Source organism: Empidonax traillii, unplaced genomic scaffold (assembly GCF_003031625.1).
Source record: "Empidonax traillii isolate 1590-97213 ecotype Southwest subspecies unplaced genomic scaffold, ASM303162v1 scaffold15:size5535645, whole genome shotgun sequence".
NCBI classification, from domain to species: Eukaryota; Metazoa; Chordata; class Aves; order Passeriformes; family Tyrannidae; genus Empidonax; species Empidonax traillii.
The window spans coordinates 33,139-56,088 of NW_020955208.1; the positions used below are offsets into that span (position 1 = coordinate 33,139).

General features: G+C 39.7%; 1 protein-coding gene across 4 annotated transcripts in view; it reads left to right on the forward strand.

Annotated features, from left to right (window-relative positions):
• The window catches only part of ST3GAL3 (ST3 beta-galactoside alpha-2,3-sialyltransferase 3), a 131,516-nt gene that overhangs the window by 8,837 nt on the left and 99,729 nt on the right, over positions 1-22,950 (forward strand). For all 4 annotated transcript variants that reach the window (XM_027892547.1, XM_027892559.1, XM_027892555.1 and 1 more), the window contains 2 exons: positions 989-1,031; positions 19,842-19,934. In XM_027892547.1, coding sequence (XP_027748348.1) covers positions 989-1,031; positions 19,842-19,934 — 136 coding nt within the window. The remainder of the gene's footprint in view (positions 1-988; positions 1,032-19,841; positions 19,935-22,950) is intronic.

Below are 22,950 nucleotides of genomic sequence, written 5' to 3' on the forward strand. Positions count from 1 at the left end.
TGGTGATCTTCTGAGGTAAAACCACTGCAGCAGAAATTCTGGGGGAGGGGGAGGTCTTGTGGAGAGAGCAATCTTCTGTATTTCCAATGAACTCTAAAAGCTTATGAGAATTTTTTGTCTTGCCATTTCTTTTAATACAACCTGACTGGATTATCTTTTGCTTCTCTGTATTATTTTTTCATTGTGTGTAGTGAGACCCAGTGGTTCTCAGTGCGAGAAGGACACTGAGCTTAACCCAGTGCAAGAAGGACACTACATCTTTTTCTTGTGTATCTCACATGAATTCTAGTATCTCTGTTTTTTGTGTCAAGTGTTTGATTTACAAGATCACAATATATTCAAAGGTGCAATGAATGCAAAGCTCACATTATATAGTTAAGGGTGTTACGAGTGATAACTTTGTTTCTGTAGCTGTCCCCTGTTTGTAGCATCAACTCATTTTGCAGTTTCCTATTGAAAAACATCTGAACTTGAAGCATTTCTGCCACCATGAGTCACTTACTCTTGAAGAAGGGCTACTTGATTATGAAGTTGTGCGTTGGAATAGATGAGGAATGAAGAAAAATTTGAAAGCTCTACCACGTCAGAACTTAGGAGGAGTGTTTGTCATACAAATTAATGGCAAAATTATTTGTACAGCAAGCAGAAGAGCTTCGTTTGTCACTGCGCGAGCGTTTTCAGTTATGCTTTGTTTTTATGGCTACACATAGCTTGATTAATTCTAGTGATTTCTAAATTAATGATTACCCATGTGTTCTCTTGCTTTATTATTTCCTGGAGGATCAGAAATGTTAATTTGGGAAAACCTGGAAGTAACAATAATCTGTATTAACAGTTGCTAGTGACTAGAAATTACGATATAGCTATTTTCAGTTAGAAATAATTATTACCCTTCCACGAGGACTCGCAACTTTTTGGTTTTGATGCCTTTTACAGGGGAGACACTAGCAGTGTTTTTGGTAACGTGTCCCTTGCTTTTGTTTTACAGAATATGACAAGCTGGGCTTTCTCCTGAACCTGGATTCAAAATTGTAAGTAGAACAGTAGGACTCTTCTTCATTTCTGTAGTTACAGCTTTTTGTTGTAAGCAACTTTTATGTCACCTGGGCAGCCAACTCACTGGGCTCTACACCTGGGGCAGCCAAGTCCTGCAGCAACCTGGCAATGACGACTCCTTTCCTTGCACTGGGCTTTGCAGGCCAGCTTGGATTGTGGATCACTGTCATTAATTCCTTAATAAGTGATCAAGAGGCTATAAATACTCACCTGGAGCCATGACTTGTCAGTCTGCTCTAGATACCCTACTGTTAATCTTGCAAATGAAAAACGTATTAAACGTCGGAAAGCAGAAGGAACGCGAAATCTGCAGTTTGCTGGGATGCTTAGGAGTTTATATTTCCTTTCCTCTTGTTTCTTTAAAGATGCATTCTGCTATTTTTGCTTGTGAACTGGAGTGGAAAGGACCCCCAGCACAAGGCAGGGACCACTTGCTGTGTCAGAAGAGCACCGCGGTGCTTGAAGGATGGTGACACTCCTGATGCTTTTTTGCCAGAGCTCAGATCGAGACTGACCTTGTTAACACTAGGGGTCAGTAGCGACCCTGTTTCTGAGGTCAGCAGCCCTGCCGTAACTTTGGGGTTGGGAGCAAAAAGGTTGCTAAAAATCTACTGCCCCTTCAAAAGGCGCAGCAGCAATCTAGTGGCTTTGAATGACTCGGGCATCCGTGCCCTGCACAATGTGTCGTGTTAATGTAAACCCCATCCTTAATGTTTTGAAAGTTTCGTTGTACTTAAAAGGGTGTAACATTTTGAGTTTAGCCTTGCTGAACGGCTTGGGAGCTTCCATTAAGGAATAAAAGCCTCATAAGTGTGTCAGGAACTGCTGTTTGCAGAAGGTGAGAAAGTCTCCAGGCAGCTGGATACATAAGCTCATTTATGGTAATATATGGGGAAAAAGGTAGAAGAACACATATGAGAAGGAAGGAATATTGATTATTTATTTATTTATTTCCCCCTAAAGGCTCTGTGTCTCCTTCAGTGGGTGGGGAGGATGGTGTTGACTGCATGAATAGTTGTTTTTTTTTTTCTACTCTCATTTAAAATACTTCCTTTTATGCATTTTTTTGTTGTGTGCTGTCTGGAACCCATGCTGGTTGCAGAGTTACCAGTTTTCTTTATTGAATTTTCTGTGCTGGGCCATCCTTGTGATACAGAGACACTAGTGCATGTACCTGTACAGCACTGTGGGATGAGATGATACATTATCTTAAATTTATACATGTAGAAGTTCAAAGCAAAGAGATTAGTCTGAAATTGGGGAGCGGGTAAGTAACCTTTGAGTGGATGTCTTGGTGTTGGTGAGGGAAAAATGGGGGGGGGTTAAGTTTTTAAGTTGTTTTTTTCCAGGCTGTTTTGTGTATTTTGTAATGCCCAGCTTATTGAACATGCCCATTCACTGTCCACACACTGCTGGTGTATCCACCTGTGCTGTGTCCAAACCACTGCTTCAGTCTCACTCTTTGTACTCCTCCTGCATGCACTGCCCTTTTCTTTGTTGCTTTTTAGCAACTCCCGTTGAGTCTTCCTTCCCCTGATGCCTCTGTTACATCCTTTACTGACTTACCTACTTGATTTCAGCTCTCCAAGACATGGCCTGCTCCTTCTTATAGTTACAGTATGAGGCCAAGTGAAGTTTTTACCTGCTAGAGGGCTTCCAGAACCCTGATTTATTTTCTTAAAACCTTCCCCATGATAAAAACTCTCCAGATAAAAGATCTGTTTCGTTGACTACTTAAAAAAATATGTTTTTTTAGCACCCTAAATGTGCATGTTTACTTTTCAAAGCCCTACAGTTAGCTTCTAGAAAGACCTGTAAAATAATCAGCATGATTAAAATAAGTATTAGGAAGCGACTTAGGAACAAAGAAAGCAAGTACTGTGCGTAGGTGAAATCACCTTTTTTTAACTGCAATAGTCCTTTGTTGGTTTTTGGTTAGCTTTTTGTTAGTTTGTTTGTTTTTCTTTTGGTTGTTGTGTATTTGTTTCTTCTGTGTAATTAAAACTGGCCCTGCTTTGATAATAGACCTGGTGACCTACAGAGTTCACTTCCAACTTGAATTATCCTATGATTTTTATTTTATTTTTTTTTTGATACTGAGGAAGATAGAAAATAGCTGAAAATACCATAAAACGCACTAAATCCATTTTGAAAGAAAAATGGGTGACAGTCTAGGGGACTTTTGCTGCCCTTCCACAAGTTCAGCTTGTGTGTTCGGGGTACCAACTACGTTTTCGAAGTTCAGGCTGAATTCAGTGGAACTTAGTGGTAAAAAAAATGCTTCCTGTTACTCAGTCAAGGTGGTACCATCATAGAAGCACTTTCTGGTTAAAAAAAGTTACTTAGAGTTGAAAGGAGTGATATGTTCTGCACCGATGACTTTGTTGGTAGAAATAATTTAATTACATCTGTTGTTCTGATATAACCGTTCTGGTGGAATTTTGCCATAGATCATAACTTTATAGGGTTCACTTAATTGACAGCATGTGAGAATCTTGTGTGACTTGGAGCACTGAGGGCAACAATTAAGTTTTCTTCAGATTTTTTTTTTTTTTTCCTCTTAATCTTTCATTTGCTCAAAATCTGTTCCTGGCTGTGCCAGTTGATGTTGTTGTAGCTAATGACCTGGAAGACTAACATTTTCTACAAAGGTAGATCTGCCTTAAAGCTTAAGTGCTCTGACTTGCATTTTAAAAGACATACAGAGGAAAATGTTTGATATAATTAAGTAGTTATGTGTCCTTTTGCCTTTGCAGCTTTAGTTTTTATTCATGCATTGCTGCTTTAGCGTTCTCTACCCTGCAGATGCCCAGGGCATGTTACTCAGGTATAGTACAGTCTGCTGTGGTGACAGGAATGTAATGGTTCTGTTCACTGGTTCTCCTTGAGTTCATGGAAACGGTGATGGAACCAGATTTGTTCACTTTGGAAAGAAAAATCTACCAGAAGCTCTTGCAAAGTGTTTTCTGTGGGAACTGTATGTCTGATGGATGCCTTGCTGTATCATGAGGGAGGCTGGAGTGGACAGGAATCTCGCCTGGAAAGGGGTTGGCCAGTTTTAAAGATAAATGCTTCGTGGAAATGCCTGGTTCTGAACAGTCTTGTTGGAAAGGAGAATACTGAGATGGAATATGCTTCCTTTCTGGTGCCTGTGCTCGTCTTTAGGAAGTTTTTTATCTTGTAAAGGGCAGGATGATCAGGTGGGGATTGTTAATGACATAGGAGATGAACGGAAAGCTGAGGACTTCTCTGGGCAACACAGTTTATGAATTAGTTGTTCCCTTAGTCAGAACAAGACATAAGGCTCCTCGGGACCAGATTAGTTAAAAAAAAAATCTGTTTGCAAGAGGAGTTTATCTTTTAGTTGCGCTTTTCCCAACCATAACATCGTCACCAAAAGTAGAGTATCGAAACAAAATGTGCACAAAGTGCAGAAGGGCCAGTTGCATCAGTTCCTCCCAGGTAAAGAGGTTTCCCAAGCAGCAGAGCCACGTACCTTTTTTTAAACCTGTAAGAATAAAATCAAACATTTACTGGTTGTGTAGGGAAAAGCACTTGTACAAAAAATATGGTGCAGTTTGCAGGTCTTAGTTCTCAGAGGGGCCAGTAGTTCCTGAACAACTTAAGGCCATCAATCACATTAGTGACTCAGCCAGTGGATTACTAGGTGCCACCAAATGCCAAGATTTGCAGTCACTTTCTAACATCTGTGCTTGGCAACGAGTTGCATGCTTTTGTTATTATCAAATATTTATATTGTAGTAGTTCTTTGAGGCTGGCCAGGTCTTAGAAACAAGAGTCTCATTCACTACGAATTCTGAATCATTCCCTGAGCAGAATCTATGTTTGCGTTGAATTAAATGGGATTTCCGAAGGAGGATCAGCGTATGAACGTGTAGTTAATTATAGACTGTATTTAGTGCTTATTAAGTGGGCCAAGCTGAAGGTTGCATGGTTGGTTCTTTGTTCTGTCACTTAGTGCTCTGGGAGTGCTTGGTTTAGTGACCTTAAGGATTGCTTTGAGTTCGCCTTGGCAGATTACAAGTGTAGATTCACTTGTCTTGAGCGTATCAGAAGTTCCTTTTTTATAAAAACCCATGTGATTTAAGGGCTTTTTTCCCTTGTGTTGTTGCCCTCACGTTTCTATGCCAGCTTTCCTTCTTACCCTGCTGGTGTGCCATTTGCTTGGTGAGATAGAAGCTGGTGACTGCTACTTCTGTCCTTGTTTCAGACTCATCCTTCAGAAACTACTTTCGAAGGTATTTTAGCAGTTAGGTTGGCAATTTGGTGCTTCTAAACAGCAGCCAGAAGAAATCTCCCCTTGGGAGCTTGGTAGATCTTTTCACCTGCTGCCACAGTCAGCTCAGAACTTTGGATGTCAGAATCTCAACTGATGAATGATGGAAGAAGCTTCCCAGGGTTTGACTTTGGCTGGCAAAGAACCACTCCTTCATAAAGTTTTACAAACGTTGGAAGATGTGCTTGAGCTTCCTGGAATCATTCTGCACTTAAACAAAAAGACAGTGGGTATTATAATGTTTTAACTTGAGAGGGGATTTTTATTTTTTTTTTTCAAGGTAGAAACAGACAAAGAGAATTTGCTGCTCCTCTCAGTTAGAAAGATGGCTGTCAGATCAGTATTGTTGACCACAATAACATGTGATACTAACATATTATATAAGTACACTATATTAACTATATGGTATATATTTTATGTTGTGTACTTTGGGAATTTTTAGGAAGTACTTAATTAGGAGTATTTTTTTCCAGTGGACTCTGTGTTTTGCAAGACATTTTGTGCTTCTGTGTATTTACATGTTTATTCATTATTATAGAGTAGGTTTGGGAGGTGCAACGAAGACTTTTTGAATATTTGTGATGATTTCAACTTTGTTTTAAAAAGAAAAGACAAAGAAATTGAGTCTTGGGGGGGGGGGAGATAAAAGCCAGATATAACAGCCTTCACCCTGCAAATTCAAATGAAACTTGATCTAGACTTTGAAAAGACCATAAAAATGGAGGGAACTTGGGCTAGGGAAACACACAGATTGGGTTACTTATGTTTGTTGAAATTTCTTTACTTCAGAGCTTCAATAATGAAGAACTGAAACAGAGCCCCTTCCCCTCATTTTCTTTCTAGGCTGGGAGGTTGCTTTGAAATTGTTTGTGTCTATGTGTGGTACTTCGCCCTTAAACACTGTAAAAATAAGCAATAAACGTGTTGGAATGCTGGACTTTCCCAATGCCTGCTGCTGTGGGATTTCTTTCTGCCCTGTTTTTTTTTTTTTTCCCATTTATCTTGTATTCCTGCAATCCTGAAGGGAGGAAAACAAAAAAAAAGGAAGCAAGAAGTCCCAATGATGTCCCTTCCTGCCTAGGCAGGGTAAGAGCGTCTCATGGGCTAAGTGGAAAGACTGACCAGCACAGCCAAGGGTGTCCTGATGTTTTTTCTGAGAGATTATTTCAAGGCTTAGCATGCTTTATTACATTGGTATTTTTCTGGCAATTGGTTATTTTTTTTCTCTTTCGCTTCAGACTTCTGATCTCTTTCCTTCTGCCTGATCTCTTCCGTTCTGTACTAACTGTTTGAGCACTTGAAATATTTAAGGAAATGAACTGTAGCTATTCATAGCAGTTCAGTTACCTGGCTGTTTGTTGTTGATCCATCAAAGCTCCCACATTTGGGTGAGGTGTAACTGCCATCCCTGTTTTTGTTTTGCTCTTCTTAGTTCAGTTGGGATTGTTTCAGTTTTGATCCCTTTGGTATTCTCGTAAGGATTTCTCATGTGAGTCCTTGTTATGTAACTTTGGGATTCCTGTGTTAGACACAGTTGATGAAGGAGAAGATAGAGGCTGTAGAACTCAGAATCGCTGGCAGCTCAGATAGAACTGATTCATTATGCAGTTTGTTAAGTGCAAAAAAAAAAAAAAAAAAAGTCAAAAATTTGTTTGGTGCCTTTAAAAGGGCCAGTTTCCTGAAGCTGGAAGTAATTACGAACCAAACCATGTGGGAAAAGGATGTAAAGCAAGAAATATGAATGGCTGGGCATTGTTTAGAGCTGTTTTATGCTGTTGGACCCAAAAGTTCAGTTTCATAAGAAAGAAACGTTCATGGAAAAAGAGTTTTATCGAGAGTGTGAGGGGAGACAGTGATAATGTATTTATAGAAAAGGTAGAAGTGTGCAGTAGATGCATAGAGTTCTGGATGAGGGGGGAAAAAAGTGATCTCCTCAGTATCAACAGCAAAATTTCAAGCAGTAGACATCTCAGTTTGTGTGCTTTAGAATTGGTATGTCCAGACAACATTCTTGAAAGACTTTCTAAAGAAGTAGTAGAGGACTTTTTGGACTACTAGAGATTGTTAATAAATCTTCAAACAGTAGGGGTTCTCCATATCCTTGGCAGAAAGTTGATGTGCAAATATTTTAAAAGCAAAAGGGAATGACTCACAAGCTTTTCAACCCATTTTTGATTCTGAGGACAATAACATTGACCAATATGAGTTTCCACAGGAAAAAAAAAAAGTAATACATATAGTTCCAATTAGTGTGCATATTAAAAAATTAGCACTTTTTTTAGGTGTGCTTGTTCTTCGTGTGAAGGTGCCTGTAATGTGTGAGATTGATTTCTTTCTTGGTACGTTCCTCTTGGGTCTGGGTTTGTATATTTTATGTGTTCTTCTAACTAGTCAGACTAGTTGTATAAAAACTGGGAAGTCTCAGTTCTTTTTTCCCCATACCTGTTAGGAATGCTTGCTCTGCTTATAGTTCTTCACCACAGTAGCATTAAGCTAAACTAACCAATGGTTATTTGTTTCCTGGGGTGGATATGGTTACAGCTAATTAACTCTGCAAGTTTCTACCGTTGTTTGAGCAAAAATTTTTACAGTTGTTGCATTTATAAAAGGCTAAATTTTCTTTAGTAGCAGAACCCAACTCAGGGGCTATCTAATAGCTGATAAATGGCACGGAGGTCCTCCCGTTCCTTTATCCTCTTGGGAGACGAGCACATAAAAAGCCGCACTTCATGTTCTTCCTTCAGATACCTGTTCTAAAACTCGGAGATAAATTACTTCAGTTTTGGCCAGCTTCTGCACTGGTGAGCTTGTTATGCTTCTAATTATTGAATATCTTCCAACAAAGACTTTCCTGCACCGTGAATAGCTTACAAAAATGGAGTGGGTTGGGCTGTCTCAGCATTGATCATTCCCAAACCTCCAGTTAAAGAGTTAGAAATGCTGCGAGATGTTCTGAGGGATCATGGGTTTTTGATACGGATTTATGTTAAAACACTGGCATTCATAATTTTATCCTTGCTGCTGTTCTTTCATAACAAACAAAGCACCAGCACACACTGTGGAAACAGGTGATTTGTTGCTGCCTGTCTTGAACCAAAGCAGTTGTGAGCAAATTGTTAAACTGATGCAAGAGCTGCCTCTGTTGAAAATCCCGAAGGTTACGAGCGTGATCTCCGAGCATCAGCTCTTCTGTACCTGCCTGGCCAGCAACGTTCTCCACCTCCAAAGAGAAATCTGCTCCTTTTTGTTTTCCCTTGGAAATGTTTTGGGGAAAGCTCATCTGATGGTTGAGTGGAAATCAAGGGTGTTCCAGCAAGCGAACATTATACTGTTTATCGAGCCTGCCCCTGAAGCATGTCACGTACTCTGAAAGACACACTTGCTATGATATCCAGACACAGCTCGTGTGTCAGCTTATGTCAGCCCCTGATTTATAAGCTGGCTCTGAGGAGGTTTTGTAAGTGGGTATATGGGAAGAGACAACTTAACTCTACTCGGTCTGCCTCTGTCTTTGTCTTCAGCGTTGCTGTGATGTGACCAGAGACATCAGAGCTTTGCTGTCAGCCCGTGCCAAGAATACCATACAGACACGTTAAGAATATGTAGGAGGCCATCAAGGCAGGGAAGGGTTTGGTGGAACAAACACATACAGGCTTCTTGCGTGCTGAGGAAGGACAGTAAAACCAAGACATGCTTTTGAACAGCTGTGATTAGCATCTGTTAGGTAAGAAAACAATATTTCATTTATGCTGAGAGAATGCAAGAAACCTTATTGCTGTGCTTGAGAAGAACCGTCTAGCAGAAGAGGGGAATGTGATCTGCCAGGCTGTGACACCGTGATCCTTAGATTTTTACAGAGATGATAGGCTAGAGGAGCTCAAGGTGGGAGAGACCAGAGGAACCCTGTCACATATAATCCAGAGGGGTATTTTATGTATTCTGTTCCCAGTTTTAAGACTGTAAACCTGACAGTAAGTCCTGATGAGTAAAGATCTCTTTATTCTGCTGTTTCAAACTGTTCTAGGACTGAAGGACAAGGTAAGTTTTGATTAGGTTGATAAATCTAGAATATGCTTTTTCCTTCAGGAAGCATGATGTTGCTGCCAGCATCCTTGAGAAGTCTGCACTGAAAAAGTACTCTAAAGGACCCCAGACCTGACAGGGACTGGTGGGAGAGGTGGTGGTGTGTTATGCCCCTTGCAATGAACCTACTTTGCAGCAGGAAGGTTAATTTACAGCTATGTCTGATGTGCCATATCAGGGAAGGAATCGTGGAGCAGCTGTTGCAGTAAGATGTTTTTGAGGTTATGGATGTTTGAATTAGATTATGAGGCTGAGATGAGGTTTCCTCTAGCTGCTTTTGAGAAAACCAAGCAATTAAATTAACTTTATTGAAATACTTTTTCTTCTAACATCATACTGAAGCTCATGTGATTCTTTCTCAGTTCACAGCAGAAAGGAAAACAGGCAGAAATGCTACTCCTGACAGTATCTCCAGCCCCAGTCCTGCTCTCAGAAATGAGAATCAGGACCACAAAGGGAGGGACAGAAAACTGACAGAACATGTATGTGTTGTTTCTGCCTTGTCTGCCGTGCAATCTGTTCCAACTTGTTAAAGAAGGATAAACTGAAAAGCCAACAAACAGTGTTTTTGATTTGCATATTGAATGTGTTTGGATACTTCTGGTTGATTTCAGACCTTTTAATTCCTGCCTAGAAATATCTTCCCCCTGGCTCTTTAAGAGGATTAATCTTGAAGACGTGAAAAACTCTGAGCAGTGTCCTGTACAGCTGCAACATGTTGGGTGCCTTCCTCCTGCCCCTTTTCATCCTCTTTTAAGATCCTTTTTTACCTCATTTAAGGCAGAAATCCCCAAAGGTGGTTGTGTCATTGCGCTGTTTGAGTCAGGGGCTCCGATCCGTACAGGAATCAAAGCTGTATTTTATCATCATGAAACTTAGGCTCAGGGCATTTTGTGAAGTATTGCTATTTTGATATTTTGATGAATTAACAAGGAGGAGAGGGTAGAATTTATCCTGTTGAGAAGGGATGCCTATTTTACTGCTCATCCTTGGAGCTCTCCTTTAGCCTTTTCACCAAACATCTTGGAAAAAAACACTTTCTCTCTCTCTTTCTCTTTTGGAAAACGACAAATAACCTGCTTGTGATGTAGGGCTGATGTTCAGTGAAGTTAAGGTGATACAAGATGAAGGAAGGTCTGATTAACTGGGCTGTTCACAGTTCTTTGAGACAAACTTGATTCAGTTCCCTGACTCATGGTGGTTACCTGTGGTGCTTTGGATGGTGGTTCCACGGCCTTTTCAGACAAGCAGCTGCTCTTTGAAGTGAAGAAGAAAGAAATAAAAAAGCAGTTATCAAAATAGCATTCACCAGAACAATGCATGGAGATAACAGGAGGGTTTTTTGATCTCAGTGGTTCTGCAGCTGTTAAAGGTTCTGGCCATTCTTTATTTTCCCTAAAGCAGTTGGGATTTTTGTTGGTTTTGTGAGGGTGCTTTCACTCACAGTATGTGCAAGGGTTCCTCCAGGTCAGAGTTACGTTCTGTATTTACAGCAAGGTTTCTGGAGGAAACATTTTTCCTCCCAATATGTAACCTTCCTCTTCTTAAGGCTTCAGTGTGGTACTTATTAGATTAATTGCTGTCTGCTTGAATTCATGGCATCTGTATCTAGTATAGGTCAATGAAGACAGCTTTTTTTGGACTACTGCTTCAGAAAGAAGACTGAGAGGAACTCAAAGCCTCATGACTATATACAGCATTTTGTAAAACTACTGTTAAACCACATTCCCCAATTGTGAGGTCACCTCTGCATACCATCTAAAGCAATTTATTCACTGACCAGTGGTTTTTTCCTCTCAATTTCAGTCCAACCGGGGGGGGGACCATTGCGGGGGGGGGGGGGGGGGGAAGCATCCTTGTCATATCAAGTTGTCTTTTTCCTTGTTTTAGAGGAGTTGTTTTGGTTTTGTTTTTTTTCTTTTCCCAGACTGTTCAGACCTTCCAAAGAGAAGTTTAAAGGGCACCCTTTACTGACCTTACCTCTGCGAAGTTACCAAAGAAACTGAAAATACTTCCCATTGTTTAGGGAAGGAGAGAAATACATGACTGTTGGAGCAGTCCTTGCTCTCTTGTCACTCTCCAGGTTCCAAAGGGAGGAAGCTTTGGTATTCCCAAGCTGGGAATGCTGTTAGACCTCTTAACTTTTGATCCTATCTATACATCTGGCACCTTTAACCTACTGACATAAAGAAATCTGCTTGTTACATGAAAGAAAGAAGTGCTTCCTTTTGTCTGTTTTGCTGTCTTTAGGATAATTTTGCTTGATGTTCCAGTGGTATGGGAAATCGTAAATAATAAATCACTGCTGATATTTTCCGTGTATTCTGCTGTGCTAGTGTGCTCTCACACCCAGCTCAACACTGAAGTGTTCCATAGCCTGGTGCATTCTGCAATAAAATGAACTACATTTTTCAGAAGGAAAGTTTGGTGATTAAAACCTTAGTGCAACTGATCTTCTCTTTTGGCACTTAAAACTGCTAAGCACTGGATTTGGACATTCAGATCTACTGTACTGTATTATCCACAGACATAAAACTGTAATTTCAGCTATGGGGCTCCAGGAATTCTTAGTTGATCTTGTTTTTCCCCCTGCAGCTCTAGGCTTTGGGGGAGCATCTTTGTTTTCAGATGTACTGATTCCTGTTAGTCTGAGCGGAGGATTCCTGGATTCGAATTGGCTTGAATTATTCATTCTCATCTCTCTGTCACTTGTTTGTCTCTCCTGGACCTACACTGCTGAATTCATTACACTACAAATAGAAACCCCCTGTTCCCTGTCCAAAGGAAGCCTTGCCCATATGTAGATGTAGCAGATGAGGGTTAGTGATGAAGACTTAAAGGGTTACAGCAACAAAATTATGACATTGCAATTTATCTTCCTGCATTCCTTCATTTGACCAGAAGTGGATGTGATAGGTGAGTGTTTTATTTCCTATCACACTTTTAATTGCCTCATTTTTATGGCCATTGCACTAACAGTGGTTTTTGAGAGGCATTTAAATAGAGAATTGCAGCATTTAGTTTTTGCAGGTTTTGAGAATTACTTGTCCAAATATGAGGGAGCACTATAATTTCTGACTTTGGGAAACAGTTTATTTAGACATTCTTTAAAAGAAAGTTGTTCAGAAAGGAGTTCAGCTAGGAATCCCAACTGACTGCTGAGAGAGTTTTTGTTGACTGCTGAGACCTAACACATCCCATCTCCAAAAAAATGGGATTATTCTCCATGAGGTTATCCTTGTCTCCTCTCTGTAAAACCAGAATGCTGATACTTACCACTGAGGATGGAAAACAGTAATTTTGGACCTATGGAAACGAGAATGTATAAAAGTTCAGCAATATACATAGAGGGATTTGGTTGATTTTCAGCTGATAATTACTTCATCATTAAGTTACGATATTTTTGTCCAAAGATTAGTAAATTATCGTAAACTCAAGGGGCAGTCATCTTTTTAATTTTTTTCTTCCTTTGGTAAACAGCTGCCTTCTGTGAAAATAAAAATTCTGTATTTCATGTTTTTTGTTTAGTCTAACAATTGGTATTTTAGCCAGTTGTTTTTTTTCCTTTTGCATGTTTCTTTAAAAACACAAGAAAACAAGCTCACAAATGGACTTTGCTCCTCACGTCTTTGCTCCTCATCTGTGTCTTTTTGAGCACAATTCTGCTTTTTCTCTGTGCTACTAGTCTTAAAGGTAAGATGTAACTGAAACAGAATTTTTTAAAAAAAGGGGAAAGTTTATAAAAAACAAAGGAAAGCAGGAGATCAAGGATATTACTCAATCTTGGAGGAGTATGTAGCAGGAGGTCACATACAAAATGTGCCATGGACTTTTGCTGGATTTCTTTTTTTTATCTTCATCCTTCGAACATGGTTTTATAAACCCAGCATTTTGTTTATTTATTTAAAAGAAACAGGGAAAAACTATCTACCTTGAAAAATTCTGACTCTTTTGTCCATGAGGATCCCAGCACTTTCTTAGGAGTTGATAAAAGGCTACTGATTGAGAAGCTCCAGGCAGGGTTGTTTGGTCCCTGTGAACTATAAGAGATGGTACAGAGATGGTAAGAGAGAAGATACAGCCTTTTCTGACTGAGAAGTCACTTATAGCTGTTATTTCCTAAGATGTTTATGTATTTAGCACTGCTGAGACTAATCTTCTTTTGCCTAGTGGTCTAATTCCTACTGTTGCAAGGACCAGGAACAGAACTCAGCGAGGAAGCAGGATCCTCGTGACTTTTTTGTGGATGGAGGCCTTTTGGGTGTGTTTGTGCAAAGATGGCATTTCAGAGGGTGAATGGCATTGCAGGGTTAGTGCTCTGCAGGTGTCCTTGCCCCCTCCTGCCCACCCTGAATCCCCTCAGTCTTCATTCAGGGCTGTGGAGGTGTATCATGGGCTTTGGTGCAATGTCTTTAAGATTTTGTTTTCCTGGGCCGGTTTAATATAATCTGATCTTCTTCAGCTGCTGTTCTTGAGTAGTCCAAATAAATAAATGAAAGTATGTGTTGATTATCTTTGCTCTTAAGAAATTAATTTCAGGAGGAGCCACAAATCTTGGTAGAGAGGCAGAACTGGGCGTATTTAGCATTCATTGTGTCATTTTAGCAACAGGGACTTGGACCATCTTTCCTTGTATTTGGTCATACAACCTCTTCGGGGAATTTGCTTACATACTGGAGTAACATTTGAAAATATTTACATCTATTTTGCTGGCTATAGTGTTATAGATGCATTTCCTGTCTCCTTCAGTGTAAGCATTTTACTTTTCCCATTCTTTCTATCTACTCATTCCTTTCTTTTGTTTGTTTAGTTTTTTTTCTTCAGCTGGAACTAAAAAAAAAAAAAATAGCAAATATCAAATGCTCGAGCTGTGTAATTCTTTGAACCCAAGTTTGCACACTTCTAGGAGCTATAATTGGAGTTTCTTCTGTTTCAGAGTTCCCTAACCCCCACTGTACTCCTGCTGAACGTGGAACTCCAGCCATGTTCCAGGGGGAGGGATCATCAGCTCATCTTCTGTTTATGGTGTCTTCCACTCAAGGAGATGTGTCATGATCATGACTCTACTTATGAAGTCAGATGTGCCCAAATGGATTTTTTCAGTCCCTTGCTGTTACTGGTGGATGGGGTTGACCTGCCCTACAGGTGAAGGCTGCTCCTGTTGTAAATGACTTCTCTTCCTTAGACTGAAGAGCAGTAACTGAGCAGCTGCATCCCCAAACCTGCTGAAGGTGTGGTCTCATGCCTGGCCGTATTTCCCATGAGGCTGGCAGTCTGTAGTGAAGGGGAGAGCTGATGGAACGCCTACTTTCTCACCTATTTATTAAAAGTCCTTACCAGTTGAGCAGGAAAGCAGGGCTGGTTTATGGGTTTTGCTTCAGGGTTTTTCCCCATCTAATGGAATTTGTTGCTTTACAAACATACACAGTATTATGGAAAAGAGTATCGGGGACTGGAAGCTGTCTATTTATGAGGCTATAAGTGAGGTATAAAACAATTTCTATTCAGAAATATAAACAAATGCACACCACAGCCATTCTGGTTGTGTCTTCACTGGTGTCTTTTTTGGAGCAGTCCTGCAATTTTGATGCAGATCCCATAACTGTTGCTTATCATATGCTGATTGATATGTAGCCTTGGGCTTATCTGGGTGAAACTGAACTGAGAGTTTTATTCCAGAAGTCTTCAAAGTTACCTTTTGGCCAACACTGAGCCATGAGTGTATGTGGTGGATGCATCTGACCCAGGGAGCCCTGCCTAAAATAAAATGCCCTGAATGTCACACGGTGAAGGTACGGGGTCTCAGCATCAACTGCTTTCATTTAGTGATCTGACAAATTACTTGATAATATTATTTCATTATTGCTCCATGGTACCTCAAGATGTTTTGCATCCCTTTCATTGCATGTTCTCATCATATCTCCTATTTATTCCTCACGTACCATGGCATACAATTCGTAGAGTTGCTCTGTAGGCATAAGTCTCAGTTTATTTTGACCCAAAGAGAAAGAAACCCCAAGGTGAAGGATCACAGCCCAGTGAGCACGTTGTCAAAGAACTCCTTTTCCTTGTTTAAGTGCACGTGTTTTGTGTGCAAGAGTCACAGCAAGAGACATCAGTCCTCAGACAAGATGGTCTCAAGTAGGTGAAGTTTTGCAGTTTTTTACAATCCCCAGTTTAGGTTCCCTGTGAAAGGCAAAGCAGCAAAATCTGTCTCTTAAAGCAGATTTTGTAATATTCAATTACACGAGCTTAGTTGCGGCCATTTTTTTTTTAATAGTCTAAACACTGGGTTGTATTACTAATTTCTTTCTTCAAATGGATTTAGATTCCAGTCTTATGAGGATGACATGCTGTCCCTGACCAAGACATGATGAAGGAATTAACCACGGTGACGTTTTCGTATTTGAGATTAAAAGAAGACACACGTCTGCCAAATGCGAGCAGAAGGAAAAATCTTGTTACTTTTTCTAAATCCTCTGAAAGCAGCTGGATTTTCAGCTTATCCAAATTGTGAAATTTTGTTAAGATTGATGTCCACATCACAGTTTAGAGGAGGACAGAAAATCTTAAGAATTCAGGATGTGTGCTGGTCTCATAGGAGAAAAGTCAGAAAATAAAGCGAGAGTGCATTTTCTCTGTAGTGGAATAAGCCAATTACTTCCCTTTAACTTCACCCTTATGCAGGCGCTTGTTTAAAGGCTGCAGATGTTTACAGTTACTGACTATGATTTGTTTTTCTCATTTATTCTGGATACATTTCTTATCTTACTGGGTTTTTCCTCCACAAGATCTGAGCAAAATTTAAAGGCTCCACAGTGTCATCTGATCACATTCTTTCTGCTGTCTCCACTAGCTCTTTAACTGCCTCAGCCCAGCATGCGAATCAAGGCTTGGAATGATGTGCCTGGACTGGGAGATGCAGAGGGAGATTTACACCCTTCTGCCATACCAACCATGATAGTCCTGGCTGGCTTAGCATGAAAGCCTTGTGTGTTTGGGATCATTTTGGAGTCCAAGCACAGTAAGGGGGCGACTGAGATGAACCTATTTACTGGCTTCTGAAGCACTAAAAAAATAATGTTGTTTGCTTTGGTGCATAGTTCTTGACCCATGTGCTGTAAGCAGCATAAGAACAAGAATCAAATGCAAACTCTTCTGAGGCCTGTGCACCGTGGCAGGTGCCCTTTGCAGGATGTGCTTTCAGTTACTGTTCATCTCCCTTTTGGGAATAAGGAACATCATCAAAGAGGCAGCAATAGATGTGGCAGAGGAGTAGGTACATCATCATCCCATGCAGAAGTGATGCTTATTTGTACACTCAGTTCTGTACACTTCTTTTATTTCAGGACCACGTACCTACTTACACAGTGTGATTTTACAAAGCTGGATTTGTTTGAAACGTGCAGTTCTCCACGGGATGCTTCATGCAGGATGTTTCACATCCTCATGTATGGAAGAGTAAACTCTACAAGATCTGTGAATCTTGCAGAAAAAATACCCACAAAGCACATGTGTGTATCTAAAATGATGTTAGCTTGGATAGCTTCACGTGGCAGCAGAATGGTAAACAGCAAAGCTGTATCCAGCCTTACTCTAAATTTGCTCTGAGCTACACCTAATAGGGATTTAGCATTATGGTCACACTGGCAATGACAGTGTGCAGTGTGTATTTCAGAGAAATTGAACAAATAAAGTGTGTCCCCCAGATGGATTTAAAATGCAGAGTGCCCCTTTCTGGTTTTCTGTAGCCTGCTGAATCAAAATGCAGCTACGGGAAAGGAGATGAGCAAACATTGAATGATAAGAGGTGGCAGCTCCAGTTGGCTTAGAGAACTGTTCTGCCTCCGGCGCTTTGGATCATGAACTTCCTCACATCCAAGAAATGTTAACAGCTCGGCCCTGGGGCTTTAGCAGCTCTGAGTGTCTTTGTGGGGTTTGCACTGACAGCTCCCCCATCAGTATGCGCTGGTTGGCATTCCGGGCGCCTCACATGCAGGGGGGTTCCAGCCTGCCATTCCTTTGCAGCAACACCATGATGGGCATCTGAGTGACATTTTAATTTGATAATGAAAGCGCCATTAAATCAGAAAGGAGGAAAAATGCCTGTGTTTGTGGCACAAGATATTTTGTGTGGCCACTGAGGTCATTTGAGACAGGCCTGCTGTTGAAATAGTTACACAAGTTTGCCAGCAATGACTCACTACCGTGGTGGCCACAGATAAATCCCAGTTGCTTTCTCCTTGTTTTTGAAGGTTATGGTGTTAGGCGTTTCTGTATGTTGCCTAAACAATAAAATTCCAGCAACACTTAGGTTTGCTCGATAAAGATTTCCCACATTTGTTCATATCTGAAGTGCTGCAACAAGCTGTGATCCATCCATCCTGCTGTCCCTTTTGACTGTGTCAGAAGGGGATATATTTTACCACCACTAACCCCCTTGGTTTTGTCAGCAACAGGCCTTTCCTTGATGTGCCTTTTCCTGAAAAGATCCTGACTGGTGTCAGAACACAAATCATTCAAGTGCCAGTCTTCGGGATTCGGAGTTCTAGATGCTCACATTTCAGATGCTTTCTCATCTCTCATTTAGAGAAATATATTATAATGTTACCTAAATGTAATAGAATATCACCTATGAAACACAAACTCATGGATTTGGGTTGTGCTAGATAACGTTACACCTGTATCTCTCTCTCCATGTCTATGTAATATATTTAGAGATATCTAAACTTTGTTGTAAATAATTGACAGTATAAATGGCCAAATGTATTGTTCTGTCATCCTATAAATGAGGAATTTTGATAGTAAAATATTACATGTTTGGATTGTAACTATGCAGCATATCTGTGGCAGAATTAGAATTGGATCCGTGTTCCTGAGCTTTTTCTGGTGCTTTTTGTCTGAAAAATCTGAAGAAATGAAATACTTACAGTGACTTTATTTTCTCTAGTTTATTTTCCTTCCAGATGTTAAAGGTTTAGATTTTTATTCAGCTGAAATAGATCCTGTTCTTTAAGAACTATAGAGGCTCTGTAGATATATATATATAAAGTAGTGAAGGGGTTCTGTATATATAGAGAATTCTCCTCTAGTTTAAAAACTGTAGGAGGTTTTGTACTGTCTGCAGCTAGTTGTAAAATTAACTGTCCATCTGTTGTTCATCCAGTTGGAACTGGCTACTGACCTCCTGGGAGGTGATGCGGGACCAGTACAAGAAAAAGAGTTGCTACCAGTTCAGCGTGGAGTTACTGTCATTCCAATATGGAACTTTGAAACTCTCTGAATCCATGCTCAATAAGTGGTATTGATGATGCCTGGAAAAGAACAGGGTTGTGGTAACAGTGGGCTCTTCAGAATTGATTTTTGTAGATCTGCTCTGCACATCTGTACTGTCATCTTCATTTGACTCCTACTGTTGACCTGTAGGAAAAAAAAACACCTTTCATTACTTGCCTACTGCTGACAGAATGGGGTAGCAAATACAGTATTATTGATCAAGTCTTTGCAGTAGTTAACACTTGCAGCTTCCACTGAATGTCAAGCATGGAACTGTAGGTGCTATTTTTTTCTTCTTTGAGGGAATATTAACAGTTCTCATACTGTGGCTGACATTAAGGCCTCTAATGTTACTTGGAAAACACAAGTAAATTAACCCTTGTAATGTTTTCACGAAAGAGGTGAATGTAAAAATGTTGCAGGTGGTGAATAGGGACAAAAATAAAATTAAACGTTTTTTCCAGATCACTCAGTGGTTCTATGGTAAAAGCATGTGCTGGACTGAAATATCTATTATTGAGTTGCTAATCTTGTTTCTGTACAAAAACTGAGTGAAAAAACCCCACGGGATTCTAAATTTGGCCCCAAAATCACTAGTCAAGCTGAATTAAGACACAACAAAGCAGGAGCAATGTCATCTCTTCCAAATACTGAAAGCACTCATCCCTTGATGATAGCCTGTCAGTACTGTTTGGAGTTTTGCTTCAAATGCTTGAAAGGTATCTTCTAAGTAGTTTTCTAAATAATACTTTTCTATAATTTTAACTTTGATCATAACTTAGAAAAATAGCTAAAGCAAAGTGCCATTTATGTTATTTTTTTCCTTTCTAAAGGTTGAAGTCTAGAATGATATATCGGTATTTTTCTTCCATTAACTTTACCTTGCCAGGTATCAAAATCTTTCAGCAAAACTGGTGATTTAGTGGTATTTCAGATATCTTTACCCCTCCTCTCCTTTGTTTGTTGTTCTCCTGTGATGCTGCAGTGCAACAAATAAATATTGGCTGTGTTTGCTATTACTCCCTGCAGCTGTTTTTCAGCAACGCTATAAGGAGAAAAATAACTTGGATGATTGCAAAAGCCATTTCGTAGCCAGGAGAGTCCTAATTCCCTACTTGTTTTTCCACAGGCCTCCAGAATTGGCATCGAAGTATGCAAATTTCTCTGAGGGAGTGTGCAAGCCAGGCTATGCATCAGCGCTCATGACTGTCATCTTCCCAAAGTGAGTAAATACTGTGGGTTTTTTTTTTTCCCCCTCTTCCCCTGATGACTTTTCGTGCTTCAAGGTGGGTCATCTGCAGAGTTTGTCTTCAAAACTGTCATTATTCAGTTCCTCGATTGGTTCAAGGGGAGACCTGTGTTGAAATTCTGGGCAGTTTGAGTGGTAATGGTTTAATTGACTTCAGTCTGACTGGCAGTTTGCTCAAGGAGTAGAGCTCTGGGTGATGAGCAACAAAACAAATTATGTTGTCAGTGTGTGATGCAGATATGTGGTCAAGCTCTCTGCTACTACCTGATGATGCAACAGTGAGGAAGCTTTGGTCATGAAGTGAGGGATTAAATTGTCTGGAGTAGTGAAGTGTGGTGTTCTATTGTTTGGTGGGTTTTTTTTATTCTTGAGAGAGCAAGATGAGGCATCCCCCGGGTGCCTGGAGTTTGCAGAGTTGCTGAAAGACAGTTCAGAAGATAGATTGGCAGGAACATTATTCTCTGAAGGCTCAAGGATTTCAGTTTGGTGCATCAAATGGAAAATTTGATCAGATGGTTATTTGGCCTTTGCACAAGCTTCTAATACATGTGAAAAAGATGCTCTGGTGCAATGATCTCTTTGGCAAAAGAGGTCGTGGACTTTTTAACATAACTGGCATTTTTCCAAAAGACATGTTTTATATCTTTTGAGTAGGGAATTTCCATGACTTGCACATATGGAGGTGGCCTTCAAGCCAAGCCTGAAACTGGTGGTATCTTCTGTCTTTGTTTTTGTTGGCAAACATGGTATCAGAAAGCTCTTTAAAGTAATAAAATAAAACTGACGTTGCCTTGTAACCAGCAGATACTGCAATCAGGTCTTAAAAACAAAACAAAGCACTAAGGCTCTCCATCAACAATTATCAGGAAAACAAAAAATTGTCAGTATTATCTTCTGCGTGAATTTTGGAACTCTGGTTAGAATATAAATAAATACTAGAGCTGAAGGTAAGTACTTTTAAATCTGTGTTTGTGTACATATTAAATGTAAGTAGTATAGAAGGAGATAAACTCATTATTGCAAGAATATTAATCTTATTTTAATTTTAAAAAGACTTTGGCTTTAAGAAGGTTTTTTACCTCCTAGAATCTGAAGTGTTATTTATTCTCTCCCTCAGCACCTCCTTACAGATTTCTGTTTAATCCTCTTCTCCCCCTCTCTGACTGCACTGAACTAATACCATGCAAAGAGGTAGTAACTTGTCTCTAGTAGAAGGAAGTGGTTGTTTCCTTGTTCATACATTGAAAAATCACATTCATAGTTCTAAGGACAGCATCTCACTGGGTATTTATGTTCAGTTGCTTCTCTAACATGGACCCTAAAACTTGCTAATGTTGACATTTTCCCTGTGACATCTTTGAATTTTCCATTAATTGAAATCAGCGTTGGACACTTCATTATTTTACCTAGTACTGTAAGGATGGCTGGCCAGTAGTTCTGCAAAAAATTCCGTGCTACACTTACAATTCTTTCTCTTCTGCAACTTCTTTTGGACTCAAAGAACTATGCAACGTTAATATTACCAAACCAGGTATCATAATTCAATATATTAGAGACTCTTAAAGCCATATTAGCTTGCCAATTCATTTAAAAAGCTGAGCTGCATGATCTGTTTTATTCTGGCTTTTGTTTTCGGTTGCTTGTGTCATTAGGAAACCATCATCTCTGCAGCTGACATTTTTTAGGCTTGGTCTTTGCTGTAAAATGTGTGTTTTTGTTGGGTGTTTTTATTATTTGGATAAAGTTGGTTTGGCCGATTTCAAGCATAAATAAAATGAATAAATGTTTTCCCATTTTAAGGTTCCTGACTTTTTAGTGCAGTTTTAAATATAAATAGGCAAAATATGATGGAAATAGTTGAAATAGAACAAATGTTTTTCAGAGGATGTAACTTCTTGGTAAGTGCTTCTTACTGTAAAAAATGTGAGGTCAGACTTCACCAAGCATAAGCAAGTGCTAGAAGAATTAAGGAGCAATGCCCTGAGAAATCTCAAAATGTGGTTGATGGTAAGGAAAGAGTAAATGTTTGTTTGCTTGTTTGTTTGTTTAATGAGATCCTCAGTCAATCAATTCTCATTCCAGCAATGCTTGATGCCTTCATAAATAACCCTACCTGGAAAAAAATCCTGGATTGGAGAGTACATAAAGGGTTGGTTACTTCTAGAGAACAATCTGGATTGCCTGATTTAAATGGCCACAATCCAACAAAATATATGTTAATATATCCAATATGAAATAAGACATCTGCGAGGAACAAATGCAAATCGTACCTTCAAGATAGAAAAAAACTCTGTCTTTGAAACAGACACAGAGAAATTTTCACGTGACCTCAACAAAATATCGTAGCTTAAATGCTGTTTCGGGTTCATGTGAACACAAATAACTTGAGAAATTTTGTGTGAAGCACTGACTTAAAATGAAAATACAGAACTCTGCAATCCAAGGCTTCTAGAATACTGTGTCCAGTTTTGATGGTTAAGTGTGAGAAGGGAGGGGAAATAAGAGATGGAAGGAAAACCACAAAAATGAACAAGGACTTGCTTAAACAGTAAAGTAAACAAGACTCTTAGAAATAAGTCATCTTTCTGAAGCAGGAGTTGTATCCAAATGAGGAGAATAGGAAAGAGCATTAACTTTGGCAAGTTAAATATAAACCATAATGAGGTAGACCAAAAAAAATGTTGAGGAACAACTTTATAAAGGCATTAAAAAAAATAATAAAGCTTTTTGTCTGACTGTCAAAAGCAGAAAGCCTGTCAGAGACCCCAATGAGCTGATAGATATTCATAATATTACATGTGAGCTAAGGGAAGGTAAGGCTGTAGCAGAGAAGTTATTTGCATTGCCATTCACTGCAGAGCAGTTCCCATGAGGAGCCTTCATTTCCAGGGGACAGGCTGGGGAAAACTGACAGAAGGTTGATGTTTTGGAGCTAATCAGCACAAAGAACTGCTAGGAAAAGTTCTCACTTTGTGAGGAACTCGGTGTT